General features: G+C 41.2%; 1 protein-coding gene across 10 annotated transcripts in view; it reads right to left on the bottom strand.

Annotated features, from left to right (window-relative positions):
* Fry (FRY microtubule binding protein) overlaps positions 1–23,658 on the bottom strand; it is a 376,400-nt gene that overhangs the window by 60,908 nt on the left and 291,834 nt on the right. For all 10 annotated transcript variants that reach the window (XM_048800797.1, XM_048800790.1, XM_048800793.1 and 7 more), the window contains 9 exons: positions 15,966–16,222; positions 15,293–15,439; positions 14,003–14,171; positions 12,760–12,850; positions 8,886–8,968; positions 4,149–4,299; positions 3,534–3,637; positions 2,643–2,828; positions 248–446 (listed from right to left, as the gene is read on the bottom strand). In XM_048800797.1, the coding sequence (XP_048656754.1) occupies positions 248–446; positions 2,643–2,828; positions 3,534–3,637; positions 4,149–4,299; positions 8,886–8,968; positions 12,760–12,850; positions 14,003–14,171; positions 15,293–15,439; positions 15,966–16,222 (1,387 nt within the window). The remainder of the gene's footprint in view (positions 1–247; positions 447–2,642; positions 2,829–3,533; positions 3,638–4,148; positions 4,300–8,885; positions 8,969–12,759; positions 12,851–14,002; positions 14,172–15,292; positions 15,440–15,965; positions 16,223–23,658) is intronic.

The raw sequence follows: 23,658 nt of genomic DNA, 5'->3' as shown, positions 1-23,658 counted from the left end.
CTCCATCTGTGGCACCATGGAAATGTCTACTGGAAACCTCCCTGCCCATCATCCACTGTATCAGTGGGACCAGAGACAAGCTCTACTAGTGTCTGCCTTTTATGCTGGCAGATGCAAATTAGAAGAGAAAATAGAACTTTGTTAGAACTCCGGGATCACTTTTCCATCTGTGTGGTTTAAAGGGCTGACACTTTTTCAAAAGGTTGACCTGAAAACCGCAGCAGCGTGACTCTTTACCCCCAACTACCTGGTTGTCAGGAATTCAATGAGCTTGTTTGCCTTCTCATCGGTTTCAGCAGCTGTGTCCACATCTTCTACCTCTTGCGTCATCTGTGGGAGGTTCCCACTGCTGCCTCCCAGGCTGATGCTGGAGGAGGTAGAACTGGAGCTCAGCCCTGAATCTGGCACTGGGGAGGACTGGTCCTCTCGCAGGAAGTCAAAGCCACCTGGAGGGTGAAGATGTTTAAGGAGGGATATGTTAGGAAGGGTGCTTGTCAGCATGCTCAATAAGGCCTGCTGGGGAACACAAACAATTATGAAGTTATTTAAATTTTGGGGAGAAAGCACTTGATTTGGTCTAGCCTATGATGAAATGAAATTGATAGGTTTTCTTTGTATATGGGATCAGTGGCACTGCTGTGTAGATCAGTGTACATTTGGGAATAGAGGTGATCTGCCATTTTCTACTCTGGTGTGTGTGTGTGTTTTTCATGCATGCATAGGCCAGGCCAAGGAAAAGTTAAATTATAACAGGTCAACTAAGAAAGGGGAAAGAAAAATGTTCTTTTTCTTTTATTATTCTTTTAAAAATTATTCTTCAGTGTTAGACAACTTAAACATGCAAAGTGATCCCCTTTTTAAAGGTAACAGTCACTTTGACTAATAAGCAAGTTATATTTAATGTTTTAAGTAAATTTGCCTAGAAGTTAGAATATTGTGTATGTGTGTGGGTGTTTATTTTAGTGCTGAGGACTGAACCCAGGACCTCACAAATGTTAAGTTCATGCTCTACAACTGAGCTACTCCCTTCAGCCACCTATGTGTATATTTTGATAAACTATATTGCATGGTATTAAAAGAAAATATAAGTGAATAGTATGTTCTTTCCACTATGTATTTGGTTAACACTTCTACCTCTATGGCTATATGGGTTTGGGGAAAAAAAAAGTACACATGGGACCATTCCCTTGTCCTCTTTTAATAATTATAGAAAGTACATCTGAATAATGTTAATTATTGGGGCATCTCTGCAGCATACAGTGTACCCTTGGAGCTTATATAACCCTCTGTATCTTAGTTTTCTATTATAATGAGGTAGGACAATGATTTCTATTACACAGTTTTTAGTGTGGATTTGACAGCAACTATAGTTGAACCTAGATGCTCAATAATGGTTTATAAAAAGGGGACATTTCCTATACTCTGTAAACCTATTCCTATGTGACAGATCCAATCATTTTGGCTATCAATTGTTTGCCTTGCCTATAAACACTGTGCACATTTTGTTTTTGGTAATTCCCTAAATCATTTTATACCACATCACTGGTATAATAAATGCAAAACTGATGCACTCAGAGTTGTACAACTTGAGACACTATAATTTTATCAGCCTAAGTCTATATACTTAATGGAATACATCTTTATCCATAGAAGTTTGAACAAGTAGAACTCTTTAGATTCTTTAAATTAAGTGTCTGTCATAAAGAGTTCTGTGTCCCTCAGAGGCTGATAGGATATTAAGTGTAGCTTGGCTCAAAATAAAGAGCTTAAACCGAGGCACACTGGAGGCTTACATCTCAGAATTAATAATGACTTCATATTTGTTTTCCTGAAAAATGTTAACCTCTATTAGAAGACAAGACAGTGCTGAATACAAGAAGTGAAATAAAAGTACATCCTATTCAAGGTAATGAAGAAAGTACCCTGTGAAATGAAATGCCATAGCATACTTGGTATCAATGTAACGTATAAAACAATACCTAAATAGTAATGTTCATCATCATTTTAAGATATTTCAAATATTACTGTTTTAAATAAAAACCACTGGCCAACTCTTTTGGGAAAGTTTTCATGACTAACTTCAACCATTGACCTTCACGGTGAAAATCTAATGGCTGCTTTCCATAGCTTGCCATGGCAGGGTGATTTCTTTGACTCAGCCAATGCTTTCTGTTCCCATTCCTTTGAAGAAATTTTTCGTTTCAAAACGGCAATAGTTTTTCATAGGCTCCCATTAAATTGTGCCTTTTAGAAAATAGTCATTCAATAAAGTGGAAATTCCTTCAAGAGAACAACTTATACACCTGGGACCTGGCCCATGACCGATTTGTAGTCTACCCTATCTGCAGTGTTCTAGACTGATGTTTTTGACCCTGAGTATTTTAAATTCAATGCCACAATAGGAACATAGTTAATAGGAGTAGCAATCATAACAAGGAAAAATAAAGTTTAAAAATATTTAATAATGAGGAAAGCTTCTGAGAGGCAAGTTCACATCAAGGGAAACAGTACACATTTATTGGATTTTTATCATAAGTCGGAGGCAATAGCATGAGAAAAGTGAACTTGGGCTCCACTGACACCCCCCCATCATCTTCCATCTGTGACTCTGTCTCAGGCTGCCTACTGCTCCTCCTCCTTACCTGTATAGAGATATTCTGGTTGGTAAGCTGGCTGGACAGTTAGAGTCTTAGCTTCACCCATCTCACGGGTCTGCAGGAGCACAGAAGCAATGGCATGAAAATTGCTGTTGCAAGAGAGGGCAATCAAGAGGTGAAGAAGCAATTTTTTGCTGTGTTCAAAGACTTCAGGCCGGTAATGGTCCAAACCTGTAACAAAATGGTGGACTCGCTTAGTATAACCAAATGGTAAGCTCCTTCAGATTCCAGGGGTAGTAAGGATTCCAAGAGACCTGGGAGGAACACATCAAATGAATGTTTAGTTTATTATATTTTGGGTTGCCAACATAAAGAAGTTGGGCTTAAAAAATTAAAATGCTTTATTCTTAAATAAAATATTCTCATGAAATGCTGATAAGATGGACTTTTCTTGACCTCTCCATAGCACCTGACGTGGTTTGCATTCTTCCTTGTTAAGATGTTCTCTTCCTTGGATCTGTCTTATGGAAGGATCCTACTTTATTTGTGTCTCTAACTCATCTTCTGGATGGCTCCTACTCCCATTCTGCTCTACTACTTGAGTACCTGAAGCTCAGTGCTAGGCCTGATATGGTCTACGCACTGTCTTTTTGTTTGCACTGACCATATCTCATTGCTTTAAATTTACTTCCTTGGCCAAACTCCCTCAAAAGAGCCCAAATTATTTACATTGTAGAATTAGGACAATTTCAAACAATGACTGATCAGCTGAAATTTTAGAAAGTAGGTGTCACAAAAGTGCAATGAAAAACAGAAGAGACTAAAACCTTTCAAAAGTGGGGGCAGGCGGACGTCAACGTGAAAAGAAATCTCTGTGGATTACCTTTATGTGTTTTTGACCCTGTTGGGTAGAATCCCCTCTAGATCCAGTCTTACCTAAGAAGACAGCATGGAGTAATAGTGGTAGATGGAGAGCCCAGTCTTCTCTTACACTGTGATCCACCACCATCTCAGTCATAAAAATCACAGCAATATTGCACCTAACCAACAAAATGATGAGATTAATGCAACTTCTGAGGCGGGTGGAAATAAACCATTAGCTCACAATTCAATGCAATTGTTATTTATGGCTTGCTGAAAAAAATTATATTAAGAACCTTATTCCAGATATATAGAGTTTAACTTTTGATATAGCACACAGCCCCACAACAAGAAGAAACATCAGTTAAGTTAGATAAGAAATGGAAATTCTACAAGTCACAGGTAATAAAAACTGAGAGATGAAGACAAGGCCCTCTCTTCAAGTTGCATACAGTCAAAAAAGCATCACAGAATTACATCCAAAGAAAGCTCAAAGGGCTGGAAGGCAGCTTTGCACATTGGTTAATATTTGACTAAGCTGCTGGGGCCGGCAGACAAGTCAAGCAAGGCCCCTCTGACTTAAAAAGTGATGTTTCTGGTGAAACCTGGAAGAGGTTTCCTCTTCTAATAGGTAGAGATGTCCAGTCAAAGCCAAGCCATCATCTGTCTCCACCCGTGCACACTGCTCACCTGTGGAGTGGCCCCCGTGGAGTGATGGTCTCTGGGAGATAGTCAACCAGGGGGGCCCAGCATCCTCCAGTACATGGCATCGGTAAGGGCTGTGGCTGTTTGGTCTCCGTAATGGTCAACAACCAGCCCGTGTAGGGAGAGATGGGATCATCTTTAGAGCGAGAAAGACAAGTGAACTTCATTTTCCACGAGAAGACGTTTGCTTTTTCTCCTTATTTTTTAGAAAGAATCTTACAAATACATGCTTGTTAAAAATAACTTTCTAATTACTCAGTTTGGTGTGAATGACATGATCAATGGGTTAGAATTACTTGATTGGGTAATTACTTGATTAGTTATTACTTGATAACTACAGTTATTCATTTTAGAGTAAAGAAAAACACAGATAAAAATAAAAATGGGAAATCATGTGAATTTCCATTACTTTGGATGGAAATTTCCTTTCCCTCCATTTCCCCCACCTCAGTGAGATGCAATCGATGTTTCCAGTTTGGTCAGGACAAGAGCCTTAGAGTCATCCCCGGCTTCCCTCTCACATCCTACATTCAGCTCACAATCACGGTTATGACCACAGTAATTATAACAATGACAACATTAGGAACTAACACAGAGTCACTGGGCATCAGGCGGTGTTCTATGCACTCAACAAATTAATAGCCCAATAAAAGGTGCTTATTATTATCCCCGCTTTATGGAGGGGAAACTGAGGACAGTCATTATCAACAAAGTCAGTGCTCTGACTTCAAAAAATGTGTCTAGCCTCCTACCACTGTCCTCAGCCCATCACTGAATCTGAGCCCCCTCCTCTCTCACACTTGGTCTCCATGATTTCCCTGCTTCCATTCCTGTCCCGTTACACTGCTCTACAGAGCAGCCACTGTAATCCCTTTAAAGCTACTCTGGTCACAGCCCTTACCCTGCTCAACACTCGCTAGTGGCTCCCCTGCTACACTCAGAATGAAATCCAGATGCCACACCACTGCCTTTAAGGCCTTATACGATTGTCCCCTTGTTCCTCTCTGGTCTTATCTCCTACCCCTGTCCTACTGCCCCCTCCACCCCAGGCATCCTGGATTCCCTGCTGTTCTAACATGAGGCCAGCTTCAGGGCCTCAGATCTACTCTTCCCCATGCCTGGCACGCTCTTGCTCAATGCTTTATTCAGGTCTAAGGTCAGCTTATCACAGAGGGTGTCCTTGACCACTTTCTTCCCCTCACTGCTTCTGCTTTCCTCCCTTGCCTGGATCCCCCATTTACCAGCGCTGCCTGCCTCTGTTTGCTCTCAAGTAAGCTCCAGGAGGCTTGGGACCTTCTTCACCTTGTTCCTTGTCATTTCCCTTATTCCTACAGTAGTCTCTAGCATGTAGCCAGGGATCCAAAATTATCCCTGAATGAATGAACTTCATCAACAATATCTTTCAGGTAAGCATAGGAACAAGTTTCATGTTAGTGTTTTTTATTATCCTCTCAATATAGGCCCTTGGCATTTCAGATGAGCTACTCCACTGGGGGCCATGTGATACCTAACCCAGGAATATGACTCAGCAATCTGACTCAACGTCTAGGACACACTGAGCAAAGTGTCGTTAGGCAATTTTGTCATTGCGCAAATAGTAGAGAGTACTTACACAATCCTGGATGGTACAGCCTTACTACATGCTGAGGCTGTATGGTACAGCCACCATTGTGTATGTGGTCTGTCACTGACCAAAATTATGTGGTGCATGAAATCATGTGGTCCACCATTATGAAGTGCACAACTGCAGTTGATTCAATGCTTCTGGTTGAGAGTGAGATACTGGCTTAACAGCAGAACTGGTAGAGGGAATCCTTCCTACTGTGACAAGTGAGGCTTCCAACAAGGACAGGCACTAGAATCAAGAATACCCTACTTCTTCTTCAGGATGTGAGCTAAGGGGGTTTTGTGGGGAAAGTTAGGAAGTAATTGTTAGCTCTTTCCAACAAACCCACGTATGAGCAGCTGGAACTTTAGAATCCTGTGCCATGAGATTTTGGACACAACAATTTGAATCTACAAAAAAATTTAAGGCAGGAGCAGTAGTAATTTATCTTAGTTGTAACTCTCAGTGTATTATCTAAGAGTGTCTCACTTTCAGTAAATTAACTTTCTGGATGACTGACCAGGATAAGTTAGTTACAAAATGCACTTCTATGTCAGTAGATATTCCTTAATAAAACTTGAAAGGAGAGCAAAAAAGGGAGAGTGCTGAAGGATTAAAATTGTGAGATTGCTGTTAGGAAAGGATACTTTAGTTTTAATGATGACTTTAGATATATAACCAGTCAGCAAAAATGTGCAACATTACAATGACCTAAAATTGGTTTTCTGCAGTTAGGTCTAAACCATCATAACTCAGATAATACCCAGTTTAACTACTTGTACTCTTATTATAAAACCAGATTCAGTAGCATATGAACTTGAAAATAATCCAGACATTTAGAAATTTTCTAGAAGGAATCTTACGTAATACTGGTAGTTCTAGGTTTACCTCAGTTTGCTTGTTCATTTTATCCAAGGGGGTATAGATTTTATTTTAATATAAAGCGCCTTTTGGACAAACCTACATTATGAAACACTGGGCCACTCTGTCTCTCCTGACCCCTTCTTGAGCTTTCCTACCTCTGCTGATCCCTGGAGAATTCAGGGAGGAAGTAGCCAACATTTAGTGTACCAGACCCCCAGCCATCAGTCTGGGGATTAAGTCTATTAACCTTTCCCTATCTGTGGCATGTTCCATGTCCACAGTTATGTAGCCAAAGCCAAAAGTACATCAATGAGGTCCCAGGGACTAAAGTCCTGAGATTATTTATGTCCTATTAGACCCACTGCTTTCTATGAGACAACCAGAGTAGAGCACTATTGCTTGAGCACTCTGGGAAAGGATCTTAATATATACTTTATGGGCTTCCTGTGATGAACATCTGTCTATTTAGCTTGATTTCATTTTCTCTTATGATAAATAAGAGACCATATAAGTTCTCAGTGTCCAAACTTCATGCCATGAAACTGGTCAACAACATTAATTATGTGAATGATACTTTGACACACAATTGAATTCAAATTCTATACCAAAATTATTTTACCATCAAAATGTTATTCATACTGATAAAATTAATTTGTGAATATTTCTAGGTAAAATAGAGGCCATATGATAACATTAGATTTCTTTTTTATGCCTTATCTGGATTTTTAATCTTCATAAATACTTCCATTATTTATTTTTCTTTTTGCCTCTAAAGTCAGTGATCTGGGTTTATATGTATAAAATGACATATTATCCCATTTTATTACAATGACCTTTCTGGAATCCTCTATTTTGATGAACATAAGGAATTTGAGGTTTTAATACCAGAGGACTCTAAAGCTATAATTTCAAAATGATTGTTATCTATTATAATATTTCTACCAAAGTCTACGTCTTTTACCCAAAACACAGAAATACACTTTAAAGGCATTAACTGGCCGAAGTATAGCTGTTTCCTCATGTCAATTCACTATCACACAGTGGTAGGTTTAGTTATATTGTGTCTGTCAAATTCTGGGGGAGTTGGCGTTAGACTCCTTAAACTCTTCATAGTTCAATTTTTCTGTCCTCAGATTTTGAGTTGCTGAATATTGTCACAGTCCAGACCTCTTCTGAAGCAACATTTTGATTTTTCTAGAACTACTCTCCCTTTCCCTCATGTGTAAAAATCTGGTCCTGTCTGGAATTCATGTTGGTGGTCTATGGTCCCAGATCCAACTGTTCAGTGGTACAGTCCTCTGATGGAATATAGAAGGGAAGGAAAATATAATATTACCTCTTATTGATAGTTCTAGTAAAAAGTTTTTATAGGGGCACAGCTGAAACTTAACCTAAATTAGAGCAATCAATGCATTAGGAAGTTAAGTAAGGGCCGTTGAAATGTGGTATCTGATTTGACTGTACATTTCCCATAGAAACAAAACAATTCAAGAAACAACTATAAAGTCCTTAAACACTGATGAGATGAATCCAACTCATGAAATATCACCATACTTATGATTTCTACTCAGATAGAAAAATAAATCCCACAAAGAGTTCACTGATTTCCCTATCATACCTGAGTGACAGTGGGAATGATTTTTTGGTTCCTATATTTCTGTAACTCATGATGAACTGATACTCCTCACCTGTTCTGTATCAACACAAGCTGTCTAGGCCTTACACATAAAATCAATGAATGCAGTGAGGTTTTTGGTTTATCCAGTTGCCCAAGGTACAAAGAAAGTCTCCCAGTTTAGAAGGTTTTTACTTGGTGACTGAGGCAACGCAAGTGGGAGATTCAATGTGAAATCAGATCCCATCCTGGGGAAGCACACACTCAGAACTTAAAGGTTAAGTCTAGTCCCAAGATAGGTTAAAAAGCTGTATTGCAAAAATCATCTTCTAAAGGGACAATTTTTTTTTTACTAGCCTTTCCCAGACTGTGAGTCATCAATAAAAAAAATGCCAAGAATATAAAAATTGTATAATGATTTGAAATTTTACAATTTTGATTTCTCCACTGTTTCACTTGGGGTTTGTCTGTTGTACATTTAAGATGCTGGCTATACTTCTCTGTAGAGTTAGATTAAATGATGGCTTAATATTTTGGGTCCTTCTTAGTAATTAGGTCAAGAATAATCAAAATGCTCATCATCCTTTCTTCCACCACTTGCACTCCATCTGGAAGCCCACAGACTGTGGGTACTTACTTTTATCCTCATCATACGATCCTCCAGAGCTATTGCTGTATCTTGACTCTAGGCGGGTGTGAGCTCTGATGACATTACTAAACCTTCAAAGAGAAGGACAATTGTTAAGAAACAGCAACAGGGGTGTACACGTGCTGTTGCTCATGGCAGATACTATTATTTAGTGGTTGGTTCTTTAGCAGCTGGTTCTGATGATGATGCTTTTCTTAATGGAATATTATGAAGATCGTACCTAAAACATTTCTTTTCCCCTCGCATGGGACCAATGGTCACTTTTGCTCACAAACAAAAGCCCAAACCTTGAAAAGATAAGGATTTCATGGCTAATATTTTAGTTGAACTAGAAAATCATTACACTTGATTTGAAAGAAAATGACAAAAATGAGCCTGATGTTGAATGTGACTCTCTCTTCACAGAACATGGTACAAGGTGGGTGGCCAACAATATTTGCTAAATGAACAAGTGAAAGTGGGAAGAATTGGAAGTACACAAAATAGCTCCAGAACAAATCTTGTTCTAAATCTCAACTTAAAGCTTCCCTTAACATAGTTTGAGAATTTTTAGGAAAAGGTACTAGAGTCTGTAATATAATCAAAGAATCAGAAGGACTCTTCTCTCTGGTTTCTTTTGTGGCTTGTTGAAATAATCAAAAGAAAAAAAAAATAGTTGAAGTCTAGAACTTCATACACATCCCTTATTTAATTTGGCTTACTCACTTTTTTTTTTTAATATTTATTTTTTAGTTGTAGTTGGACACTATATATATTTATTTTTTATGTGGTGCTGAGGATCAAACCCAGAGCCTCTCATGTGCTAGGCGAGTGCTCTACTGCTGCGTAAGCCCCTGGCTTACTCACTTTTGAGATATATATTATTGACTTACAAATGAGGAAACTGATGCCAACTGAGGTTAAATGAGTCGTCTAGGGTCAATCACAAGGAGGTGGCAGTGGAGGGACATTTGAGGGCCACGCTGCCTCCAAGAAGGCAGGAATTTTTTTTTTTTTTTTTTTTTTTTTAATATTGAGCTTGTGTTTGAGGTGATGGATATGCACATCTCCCTGGCCCGATTATTACATATTGTATACATGAATTGGAACATCACACTGCACTCCAGAAATATATATAATTACTATGTGTAATTTAATAATAAAAATATGTTGAAAAAACAAACAAACCAGCTCTCTCTCACTAGCTCTGTTCTCTGGGAACCTTGTTTCTATAATTGCTAAAATGGAATAATAATGGTGTTTTATCTTTTATTTTATTGGGGTTGTTGTGGGGAATAAAAAAAAAAAAAGATGTGAGACTGTAAGACACTCTCTAGTTATAACATGTTATTATGCTCCCCTTGGATTTCTAGAATTTCCTTGTCTTGGCAAAGGACCAACAAAACCATTCAAATCAATAGTATATTTATCATCCCAAGATGCTAGGGCCAGGGTGTGGCTCAGGGGAAATAAGGGCAAAATAAGAGCACAATGGTGCATATGCACTTGTGTGCATGTGTTCTTTTTTTTTTTTTTTTTTTTGAGTGCTAGGGAATCAAACCCAAGGCATCACACATGCTAGGCAAATGCTCAACCACGGAGCTCCACCCACCAGACAGAAATGGTATGTCTGTATTTATTTTACATAAAATAATACATAGCAGGTTCTACCCACTTAACATGTATAGCCAAAGGAAAGAAATAGGGCCACATTTAAAAAGAGCAGGAGATACTAGCCCAAATAGGTGAGTCTGCCTACATTACTGACCTGTGTTCTAATCTGGGTGACAACAGATCAGCACTTATTTCCCTCTGGAACACTGAAGAGGCAGGAGGAAGCTGTCCTTATGGGGTGTGAAGAAACAGGAAGGGTTCAGGAAAATGCACCGAATGTGCCACTAACTATGTACCTTCTCCTAGGCGTAAAACCTTGGAATATTCCACCAATAGTTTGGATTTGCTGGAGTGAGGAATTGTAATGGACTGTAATTACTTTGGTTTTCTTCATTTCTTAGGATTTGCCTTCCCGATGCTGTCATATACTCCTAGATAACTTCAAACGTTCTTCACAGTCGTATCGCTTGTGCTATTACTTTGTGAATCCATAAAAGAATACCTGGGACAACTGCTTTGTTTCATATGAATTAGGCCATGAAACAGTCTAAATCAGATGGGTACTTATGAAATTAAAGAGTGACAGACGTATCACCTTCTGAAGAAGTTCCTTGATCATGTTTATGCTGATAAATGTGGTGTTATAAAAAGTGGATGCTGAGCCCAGACATCATTCAGCAAGGGACGAAAGTAGGTTGGAAAAATCATGCCCCATCTGGAGGTTTCTGCTGGGTGGGGAGCTCCGTGGCACTCGGCGACTGATGAACTACAGCCCACAGTGTGCAGGATTTAGAGCTGCTCTGAGGGCCAGGCGGTGAAGAAGTAAAGAGTGGATGGCAATGCTTCTCTTTTCCTTGTTGAGAAAGCTCTAAAGGGGCCTTAAGTAGGGTGAAGGGGAGGAGCAAGCCCCTTCCAGACTGTTCTCTTGACTGAAGCCACAGAGCAGCAAAGGTCTCCTTGGCAAAAGAAAAGGAAAACCTGACTCCCCAGAGAGGAATCTGCTACTTCTCTTTGCCTTTCTGGGTTGGGGAAACAAATTTTGGATTTGGGACATAGAGGAATTTGAAGGACCAGGCTGACTGCCTAATCCTTTCACATCAAAGGTTCATATCTTAAAATATATACCGTGAACACAGCCTGATAAGAGAAAAACTAAAAGGATAAAATGTTTCCCTGAGTTTTCTCTTGCTGACTTAGCTCAAATGAACACCTAGGCAGCTGTCTTGATAATATATCAATGTATGCTAAGGCTTGTTAGCATTGTCACTTGGGGCTGGGGTGTAGTTCAGGGACAGAGTGTGCTCTTTACAATCTGCAGGGAGGAGCAATTCAGATTTTATTTACCCAGAGTAGTTCACAGGCAATCTGAGGACAAGTGTGTAGGTAAGAAAATACCACCAGCGTGGTCGTGAAGGGAATGGAGACTTTGCCTAGCAGGAAAAGACAGTGTTGTTGGTCAATTGAGATGTTATCACAGTCAAGTAAGGGTAAAAGAATGATTACTACTATGGTTTGAATAAGTTTGTCCCCCTAAACTCATAAGAACTTAATTCCCAGTCTTATGGAAATGGTATTAAGAGGGTGAAACTTAATCCCACTATGGTGTAGTGTCCTTGGAAAACAGTTAGGTTAGGCAAGGTAATAACAGTGGAGCTCTCATGGTTGAATCCTTGTAGCTGAATAAGAAGAAACAGAGACCACACAGACATACATGCTCCCACCACAATGTGATGTAGCCAACAGGGCCATTGCTAGACTCTGTGTCATATGGTTTGGGGTTAAAGCCTCCAAACCTGAGCTAAATAAACCTCTTTTCCTCAAAAGTTAGTCAGCCTCAGATATTTTCTAATAGTAACAAAAAGCTGATAAATACAATGATATTTTATAAAACCCACCTCAAGACAACTACTCTAAGAAATTATTTAGTAATCAGATTTGAAAATTTCACATGACAAATCCCCTGTAATTCTAGATGGTTTTACCCATTAGCAGAATGACTGGTGCTTTTTATGAAGCCCTGAGGTAAGTGGGAATCAGCTACCAAAACTGTCTCCTCTTTATCTTTCTGTTCTCTGACTTTGTATAGGAAAAAATTGTTAACTTCAGGGATCTACAGGACAGAATTAGAAAGTTAGTCTGTGTTCTAAGAATAAAGGAGGACTTTGGTGTGCCTGTGAAATTTAGGAAAGCTCACAAACTGTTACTGATGCCTTTGTACAGGCTACTGCTGAAAGTTATGTTGGGTGTTAGGCCAGATTTGTGCACCAACCTTTCATCAGATTCTTTCAATATCTTGCTTTCCTCGGCATCTGGGAAACTGTCCTGGCCAGCAACCACTGTATTGCTGCTGGAGGTGGTTCCTGTAGATGGGATTAGAAGAAAGACGCTTAGAAAAAGACACATGCAGAGGAGTCAAGCTCAAGTCTCAGTTAATTTTAGGAATGGATTTCCTGTAAAAATCCCTGTTTGCAAGATTCCTCACATCTTTTGTACAATCTCAGACATTCTAAACAACCTTTTAAGCGGGCACCACTGAAACAGGAGAATCCTAGACATCTGTTATGGTCAAACCAGATTCCTTAACTCCCTTGTAAAGTGAGGCTGCAACATTCTTGGAACCTATTCTCCTGGCCACTTGGAAATGAGCTTATTTATAGCAGCTGGCCCTGCTGTAAGTTGTTTTAGTGTTTCTGGAGTTATTTGACCAATGCTAGGAAAGCAAGTTCAAGTAGCCAGAGCTTCTGATTCCTAATCTGACACTTCTCTGCAAGAACACTGCTCTGGCACCAAAGAAGGCAAAGAGAGGGAATGGGCCATGGGGGAGGAGGAGGGCACATGTTTCACGAAATGATGCTGATACCTATTTACTGAAAGAGATAATACAGGTTGAGTGTCTTTATTGAAAATGCTTGGAACCAGAATTATTTCCAAATTTGGATTTTTAAAAGATTTTAGAATATTTGCATACATGCAGTGAGATATCGTGGGGATAGAGCTCCAGTCTAAACATGAAATTCATTCACGTTTCATACATCTTATGCACACAGCCTAATTTTATACATTTTAAATAATCTTATGTCATGTACATTCAACCATCAGACCTGTGGCATCAGGTCAGTGCTCAAAACGTTTCAGATTGAATAGTGTTTTGGATTTTGGGATTAGGTTTGCACAACCTGTACTGTTGCAGGGCGTTTTAGTCAGTCCTGGGACAATATTAGCAACAGGAATCCCACAGATACAAATAGGAAGGTCCAGAAGAGACTCCTCAGTGATTTCAGGGCTCTTCTTGAAATCAGCGTAAAGTAAAAAGCTCCATGGTCATTCTTACAAAACAGTTTCATTTATCCAATAATGACCCAGGGTCTCAGCTATTTTCAAGTCTCTTAAGTGAATGTATATACAGGAATAAGAAAAAGCCACAGACACATATTCACACACTTTTAAGGCTCCGCCAAAAGAAAATTCCAGAGACCCAGGACAAGAAGTCGGCCCAGGTCCCTGGTCCTTACCGGAAGCGGCTGCGGAGGCCTTGCTGCTGGCGGTGAAGCGGTAGAAGGGCGGGTTGTCACAGTGCTGGACAATGGGGTTCACGGGCTCAGTCTGCTGCAGCTCAAAAAGAAGCTCTTCCATGGTTTGAATGGTGTTATTGCGGCATAGGTATATGGCCACCTTTTTAATCTGAGAGGAAGAAAAGAAACAAGAGATGTTTTCCAGAACCTAGTCCACAAGAATTGTAGGCTGGTAACCCACGCCACCATCTGGGTGCCATCAGTCCCAGGGTAATCTTGGTGCCCTCCTAGGCTACTCCAGGTGGGGTTAGAATTCACCTTGCCACGTGGACGATTAGGACTGTGTGTGTTGAAGGCCTTACCTTTTCTAATGGTTTAATTTTTTAAAGTTACCCTCTGGGCACATTGATTCAATCTAAACTTCCAACTTGCCATTAAAGGTCCTATCTTCAGAAAGAATTTTATTTATACAAACCGTGGAGGGGTGGGGGGAAAACTGCTAGTTATTTTTGTTTAAAAAGGAATCCGGTCTCTTTCTATTTTCCTCTCCCCTAGAAACAAATGACTTTTAGCTGGCCTTGAATTTGCAATCCTCCTGCATCAGGCTCCAGAGTGGCTAGGATTATAGGCGAGTGCCACCATGCCCAGAGTAGTTTAAAATCTTAAAAATATCTCTGAATTCAATGCTCTGCATTGCCGTAGACCTCATGGTCCAGCCTGAAGCGAGTGTGCTGTTACGAGGCTCATATGAGTCAAACTGCAGGAAGAAATCAGCTCTCTTGCAAAAGCAACCGGTATGGAAATGCCAAGTGAGCTTGAATTTTAAATGCTGTCCTTCTGTTGATCCCATCTCCTTCTAATATAAATAGCAAGTATCAGACAGCTTTACTTGTTTCTCTCTCCTACCACCTGAATTTGAAGAGAAAAACCAGGATTCTCTGTATTTTAATTCTGTTTTGAGAGCATCCAGCGTCTCTCACATTCTGGCACTAACGTCTGTAGAAGGCAGCTTTTGGTAACTGTTAGAAAAATATTTGCTCCTTAATTCACAGGTCTGTGTCCCAAGGCTTAGAGTGAGGGGATGACAGTTGTTACTGGCACGTGTAGCCTGTGTCTTGGGGGCTAAAGGAACTTTCATGCAGTATCTGGAAGAGCTCTCAGGAGATGAGTGTGATGGGCAAAACTGCACATTTCTATTTTAGTTGGAGCCGGGAGCACATTTTGGCTCGCAAATTGTACATGGAAGCCCCAGCAGGAATGATGCCTCCTGAGAACCCGAGACACACTTACATAGGGTAGGAGAACCGTGTCACTGCTAACCCCACACAGGCTGATCAGGAACTGCAGTGTGATCCTCAGGTTGTTGCTCCATTTCTCGTTGTTGGCGAGTGCATTCCAGGCATTTTCCATTTCTGGCCCAGGAACTTCATCTCCATACTGTAACAAACAAAATAAGAAACAGCCCTCGTGATGTGGGAAGAACATTTGAGGCAAAGTGGTTTTGAAGGTCATGGCCATCTCAAAAATAGTAAGAAAGGGGAAACGGCTGTTTATCAGAAAGATGTCATTTGTTTTCCAGGGGAGAGAAATTGATAATGCAGAAATCATTCATGTGCAATACCTATGGACATCAACTTTAAAAAATGTTAGGCTTCTTATTATTTTTTCAATTGCAGTAAAATACAAAGTTTGCCATTATAACCTTGGTTTGTGTGTGTGTGATGCTGGGGACTGAACCCAGGGCTTCCCATATGTTAGGCAAACTCTCTACCACAGAGCTATAGACCCCAGCCCTCACCATAACATTTTTATGTGTGGAGTTTAGTGACATCATTTATGCTCTTGTGTGGCCAGCACCACTGTCCATTCCTTCTGTGTGATTTTAAAGGATAAATACCATTTTCCCTAGGTTTGCACAAGAGTTTGTTTTTTCTGAAGATGGAGCCATGTGACTGGAGTTTACCTTGGCCGTCATGTACATGAGGTTATTGAGGACCAGTGATGTGGCTTCTGGAGAGCCCCAGCCATTCCCTTTCAGCCCATGAGGGGCTGTCACTTCTCCTTCTCGGTCCTTGACTTCGTCCTCGGGGCTGCTGGGGCTTGACCCAGGGAGGAGGAGCCTGCTGTCCACCAGCTCGATGTTGTGCAGCCAGGGCAGCAGGTAGGTGAGCATGATCTGACGCCCGTTTGGGTGTGTCGTGGGGAACCTCTGGCTTACCTCTAAAGAGAATTGCAGTGGAGAGCCGTTATGTTAAAATATGAATACCATCTTAATGATTAAACAATGCTTTCCATTTACAGAAAACATTTGCACATACAGTAGCTCCCCAACGCGACAAAAATGAAAAAAAACAAAGCTTGTTCTCAAACCTGTCATTTCATGTCTGTTGCTCTGTGTGGGAAAGTGGCACTGCACCATGGGGACAGGACAGGCTTGGTAAAAATGGAGTGAGATGGGAGGCCTCAGGAGTTCAAGCACACTGCTAGTGGAAGAGGGCTTATTTGTCCCTTGGACAAACAAGGGACCTGGAGGCAGAAGGATGTGTATTTGGGTTCTAGTTCCATTACGTTAATAGCCGCCTGTGACTCTTGGCTAGTAATCCAACCTCTCTGCTCTCCAGTTTACTCATGTGTACAACAGGGCCCCCCTTGCACACACAGGACTGTTGTGAAGACTAGAAGATACACTCACCACGTATATAGCCGGCTCAGCACAGTGCCTGACACCAGCAGGCCCCTGACCAGTGGTGATTAGGGTTATTCTGACAGTGATCATTCTCTTTCCAATAACTCAGTGATTTACAAAGTGTCTTCCATGAAACTTCAATTGTTAAAAAGTGAGATGTGGACCCCCAAGAGGAAGAAACCCAGCTTGGGGAGTCTACCTGAAAAATGCCCAGAGCATGGAAGGTGCCTGCCAAGGGCTGCACTTCACCTTGGGAACAATGTGCACCAAAGTCAAAGCTCCTATCCAGCTGAGCCACTTCCCCATCATTCTCTCTGTTGACATTTCTGCATTGTTTCACTGCTGGCAGCATTTAATTTTATAATCTGAATAAGCAGTCTACAGAGAAAGAAGCACAGCTTTATGTTTATGCACGAGGCTCTGCTTGTCTCCAAGAAATAGCTTTATCCAGAGGAGGAAGCTGGCAAGCCTGGTCTTGTGCAAGTGTTGTGATCCAGTGTGACACAACCTCGCCGGCAGCACTCATGACTGCTGAACGGAACAACACAGATGCCAGGAGTGACACTAAGATAACACACTAGATCCCTCAAATGGCAACTCTAATTGACTTGGCCCTTTTCCTTCAACTAAAATTATTATTTTCCATTTTGAAGAAGAATAATGTGCCACAATAATCAGACAGCACAAAGCTGCTGTTTTATATGGATTAAAATCTCAAAATGACTGGGTGTGGTGGTGCATGCCTGTAATCCCAGTGGCTCAGGAGGCTGAGGCAGGAGGATGGTGAGTTCAAAGCCAGCATCAGCAACAGCGAGGTGCTAAGCAACTCTGTGAGAGCCTGTCTCTAAATAAAATACAAAAATAGGGCTGGGAATGTGGCTCAGTGGTCAAGTGTTCCTGAGGTCCATGCCCAGTACCCCCCTCCAAAAAAAAAAATCCAAAACGTCCTTAGTTTCAAGCTTAGGTATCACATCTGATGCTATGGACTGTGAAGATACAGACTTAGAATCTTGTACAACGAGTGTGTTCCTTTATTCCCGTGTACTGGGCATTTTCTAGTATGAGCCTCCATGCTAGGCATGATGGAGACTGCCAAGTCTAGAATCATGGTTCCTGCTCCTAGAAGGAGACTCTGATACTATGCCAGCAAGTAACTCTATGGCTAGGGAGAAAGTGACAAATGACTTCCGAAAGGCACAAAACTTTGAGGGTTTAGTGGAGGAAAATGACAGTTGTTTTCAAAGATTCAGGACAGTTTTATGGCAGAACTACTTAAGCTCCAGTAGAAAAGACTGATATTTTGGAGAGGGGAAAAAAATCTGATCAGAGAAAAAGTATCATTGAAGAATACCTATTTTATTTTTGTATATTGACTTATTTTTTATGAGTTATTTATTTATTTATTGGCGGCCTCCAAGTTGCTGAGGCTGGCCTCAGGAGGCTGGCTTGTGATCCTCCTGCCTCAGCTTCCTGAGTAGCTGGGATTACAGACATGTACCAAGGTGCTTAGCAATTAAAAAATATCTATCTTTACACCTATCTTTTTTTTTTAATTTTTAATTTTTTATTGTGGGTTGTTCAAAACATTACAAATTTCTTGACATATCATATTCCACACTTTGATTCAAGTGGGTTATGAACTCCCACCTTCACCCCATACACAGATTGCAGAATCACATCAGTTACACATCCATTGATTTACATATTGCTATACTAGTGCCTGTTGTGCTCCGCTGCCTTTCCCATCCTCCCCCCTCCCCCCTCCCCACCTCTCCCCTCCCCTCCCCTCCTCTCTCTCTACCCCCTCCACTGTATAACCCTGAGGGTCTCCTTCCATTTCCATGCAATTTCCCTTCTCTCTCCCTTTCCCTCCCACCTCTCATCCCTGTTTAATGTTAATCTTCTTCTCATGCTCTTCGTCCCTACTCTGTTCTTAGTTACTCTCCTTATATCAAAGAAGACATTTGGCATTTGTTTTTTAGGGATTGGCTAGCTTCACTTAGCATAATCTGCTCTAATGCCATCCATTTCCCTGCAAATTCTATGATTTTGTCATTTTTTAATGCAGAGTAATACTCCATTGTGTATAAATGCCACATTTTTTTTATCCATTCGTCTATTGAAGGGCATCTAGGTTGGTTCCACAGTCTTGCTATTGTGAATTGTGCTGCTATGAACATCGATGTAGCAGTGTCCCTGTAGCATGCTCTTTTTAGGTCTTTAGGGAATAGACCAAGAAGGGGAATAGCTGGGTCAAATGGTGGCTCCATTCCCAGCTTTCCAAGAAATCTCCATACTGCTTTCCAAATTGGCTGCACCAATCTGCAGTCCCACCAGCAATGTACAAGTGTACCCTTTTCCCCACATCCTCGCCAGCACTTGTTGTTGTTTGACTTCCTAATGGCTGCCAATCTTACTGGAGTGAGATGGTATCTTAGGGTGGTTTTGATTTGCATTTCTCTGACAGCTAGAGATGTTGAGCATTTTTTCATGTACTTGTTGATTGACTGTATGTCCTCCTCTGAGAAGTGTCTGTTCAGGTCCTTGGCCCATTTGTTGATTGGGTTGTTTGTTCTCTTATTGTCTAATTTTTTGAGTTCTTTGTATACTCTGGATATTAGGGCTCTATCTGAAGTGTGAGGAGTAAAGATTTGTTCCCAGGGTGTAGGCTCCCTATTTACCTCTCTTATTGTTTCTTTTGCTGAGAAAAAACTTTTTAGTTTGAGTAAGTCCCATTTGTTGATTCTAGTTATTAACTTTTGTGCTATGGGTGTCCTATTGAGGAATTTGGAGCCCGACCCCACAGTATGTAGATCGTAGCCAACTTTTTCTTCTATCAGACGGCGTGTCTCTGATTTGATATCAAGCTCCTTGATCCATTTTGAATTCACTTTTGTGCATGGCGAGAGAAAGGGATTCAGTTTCATTTTGTTGCATATGGATTTCCAGTTTTCCCAGCACCATTTGTTGAAGATGCTATCCTTCCTCCATTGCATGCTTTTAGCCCCTTTATCAAATATAAGATAGTTGTAGTTTTGTGGATTGGTTTCTGTGTCCTCTATTCTGTACCATTGGTCCACCCGCCTGTTTTGGTACCAGTACCATGCTGTTTTTGTTACTATTGCTCTGTAGTATAGTTTGAAGTCTGGTATCGCTATACCGCCTGATTCACACTTCCTGCTTAGCATTGTTTTTGCTATTCTGGGTCTTTTATTTTTCCATATGAATTTCATGATTGCTTTCTCTATTTCTACAAGAAATGCCGTTGGGATTTTGATTGGCATTGCATTAAACCTATAGAGAACTTTTGGTAATATCGCCATTTTGATGATGTTAGTTCTGCCTATCCATGAACAGGGTATATTTTTCCATCTTCTAAGATCTTCTTCTATTTCTCTCTTTAGGGTTCTGTAGTTTTCATTGTATAAGTCTTTCACCTCTTTTGTTAGGTTGATTCCCAAGTATTTTATTTTTTTTGAAGATATTTTGAATGGAGTACACCTATCTTTTTTTAAAATTTATTTTTCAGCTGTAGTTGGACACAATACCTTTATTTTATTTATTTATTTTTATGTGGTGCTGAGGATCGAACCCAGGGCCTTGCACGTGCTAGGTGAGAGCTCTTCCACTGAGCCACAACCCCAGCCCTAAACCGATCTTTTTTACAGGGTATAAAAATCTACAGACTTTTAGCCGCAAGCATGGCCTTCTAACATAATACATAATCTGCTTATTTATCATCTTTATTGCATTTTGTCTGCGGGACACAGAGTCCAAGAGGGTAGGGAAGTCTGCGGTATTCACAGTCTAGATCAGCACCTGGGTTGTAGACAAGTTTTTAAAAAGAAAAAAAAAAAATGCCACAGCCATGGGAACAAGTCCTTAGTTATTCCTCCCAAAACAATCTAAATAAAATGTGTAGTGATGTCAGAGGGATGGTATGCGTGTTTCCCGGCTCTTCTGGGAGGGGCCTAGCTGCTTATGAATAATTAGGTCACCTGAAATTACAAGCAATCAGGACCGCACCACAGGGTTTATAATAGTACTGGGAGTAAAGACAAGAGGAATCTGTTGTGCCCTCTTAGTTTTTTCATGTTATTTTCGAAAATTCTTCATAAATCAAATAGCCAAATTCATGAAGAAAATGTAGGCATGCTGGTCCCTCATTATCTGTCACCCTCTCCTACTTTACCAGCTTCTTCTTCTCATCCTTAACACCCGCCCCCTTGTTACTGCATCCCACCCTGGCTCCAGTCTCTGTTTTCCCTTTTCTCAGCCACACCACTGCAGTCTGGTTCCTGCTGCCACCTCCCCGTGGGAACTATCCACAGTTACCAATGAATCATGAAGCCCTGAGGGCTTATCCTTTTTATTTTTTGGTACTGGAAATTGAACCCAGGAACACTTTATCACTGAGTGATAGCCCCAGTTCTTTTTTTTTTTTTTTTTAAATTTATTTTTCTTTTTGAGACAGGGTCTTGATAAGTTTCAGAGGCTGGCCTTGAACTTGCCATCCTCCTGCTTCAAGCTTCCTAGTCCCTGAGATTTCAGGTCTGTGCCAGCCCGCCAGACTGAAGATGGCTTTTAGACCTTATCTTCTGTGATCTCTCTATGCTGTTGGAGGCTGTGGACGGTTCATTCCTTCTTCCTAAATCCTCATTTCTTAGGTTTCCATGAAACTCACCCCCTAGGTATTTTCTGTCTTCTCTGAACTCACCTCCATTCCTCTCTGCCCCTTGCCCAATCCGCCAAAGCCAGGTCCTTCCTTTCACTCCATGCTCTCTCCGATCCTGATCTCAGCTGTGCTCTTGGCTCCAGCCCTTCTGTCCTTCCAAGAGTTACTGGGGGTGCCTTCTCCTGACTCCAGCCTGCGCATACCTGGGGACGTCTGGCAGCGACCTACACCCAACGTCCCAGGCTGCCCTCATGATCTTTGTCTTGTCCTAAACCTTGGGATCCTCCCGTACTGGCTCCCTGGGAGGGTGGCCACAGGCCTCATGCCAGGCTCTCCCTGCACTCTCACGGGCCTGTCTTAGCTCAGGCCCTTACATGTTTCATTTCCTCCTAGGGTTACTGTCATCATTTCTGATTGGACGCTTTCTAATCCACCCTCCACACCACAGCTTGTCTTTCTGAAATGCATGCTCATCTTGTCAAGCCCTCTTCTTATTTGAAACTCATCAGTGGCTTTCAGAACCTGAGCAGCTGGCTTGGATGCCCTCTGTGTTCAAAGGGCTCTGAGGGGGTCAAGAGAATGTGGGCCTTCAAACTCCTCAGAGGATAATATAAAGCCTTTGAGGACTTGGCTCCTGCCTCCTCCTCTGCCTAAGGCTGTGTCTAGCTTTTTCCCTTTTCTGCACATTGTTAGCCACACTGACCTCTACATGACCTCCCAAATGCATCACGCTGTCTTACTGCTCTAAGCCAAACCATACACTGTTCGTCTCTGTGGTGCCCATCGACTACTGTCTGCTTTGCAGTTTTTTCAAACTGAAGCTCAGACATCTGCGCCTCTGGGAAGTCTTTCCTGATACTGCTGGCCCGACCACTGATGCCTCCCATAGCTTCCACCTCCACCAAAGCCATTGAGTATACTCTTGAATAAAACTGCATTTGCCTCACCGTATCATAATCACGATTGCACGTCTATCTTTATTACTATACTGAACCTTCCTTGGGAGAGACTGCTTTATGTTCCTCTGTACTCCCAGGACCCAGACAAGAGTGTACAGCACACAGGCATTGCTCCAATCCTGGCTGAAGTGGATCAAAATAAATCGTAGTTTTCTGACAAGAGAGTTTATTTACTAGATAAATTTAGTAAGCTTTATAAGTTTTAGTTGAGTCTCTCCATTGTTTCAGGTACTAGACAAGGGTGTGACTAACTCTAACTCAAGGAAATGATGGTGAGGTGTGCACTGAAGAGGTAGATTATAAGTTAGGTTTTAAGGAATTCTGGAAGTTAGGGAGAGGGGGAGGATGCCCATTCTATTCTCAGCGAAGGAAAAAGCATATGTAGAAGCAAGGACTTCAGAGAGGGCCTGGTGTGTTGGTCAAAGATGAAGTGAGAGTAGATGAGTTCTTAGATGGAAAGGTGAAAAGCAAGTGTTAGGAGAAGATGGTTTTCTAAAATAGCAATTTATAGCCCTGACTTTGGAGAAGACAGAACTAGATTTAATTATGTGTTGGCAATTTCCTACCTATATCATCCTGAGCAAATTATTTTAATCTCTTTTTAAAAATATTTATTTTGTAGTTGTAGTTGGACACAATACCTTTATTTTATTTATTTATATGTGGTGCAGAGGATAGAACCCAGGGCCTCGCATGTGCTAGGCAAGCACTCTACCCCCGAGCCCCAGCCCCAGCCCTATTTTAATCTTTTTTTTAAACTTTTTAATATTTTATTTTTTAGTTTTCGGCGGACACAACATCTTTGTTTGTATGTGGTGCTGAGGATCGAACCCCGCGCCGCACGCATGCCAGGCGAGCATGCTACCGCTTGAGCCACATCCCCAGCCCCGTATTTTAATCTTTCAAGTATTAGTTTTCCCCTCTAAAACAAGAATGATGGTAGTGGCAGTGGGGGGTGACAATGCCATGCTAGGGCTAGGCCAGTTACCTGGTCTTCATTAGCTTATTTTAAACCACACACCCTACCATGTAGTTCTTAGTATTTCAGATAAGGAAGCACAGTTTAGAGGTTCTGTGACTTGCCCACGGCCAACTAGCTAGGGAATGGCAGGGCCAGGGGATCCAACTCCAGAGCCTCTGTTTAACTACTCAGTTACACTAGTGGTTGTAAAGATGAAGTGATAAATACAGTGCCTAGGATACAGCCTGGCACAGGTTCACTGTTCAACAGATGGAAACGGTCTCTTACAGCAACTATCTTTAGGACAACTGGGCAGAGAAGTGTGAGTTGAGAAATGCTGTATAAATCTAGATTCGCACAGTGGAGCATGAAGGA

Source organism: Marmota marmota, unplaced genomic scaffold (genome assembly GCF_001458135.2).
Source record: "Marmota marmota marmota unplaced genomic scaffold, marMar, whole genome shotgun sequence".
NCBI classification, from domain to species: Eukaryota; Metazoa; Chordata; class Mammalia; order Rodentia; family Sciuridae; genus Marmota; species Marmota marmota.
The sequence above is the reverse complement of the archived record's forward strand: the minus strand, read 5'-3'. Positions and strand labels throughout refer to the sequence as shown.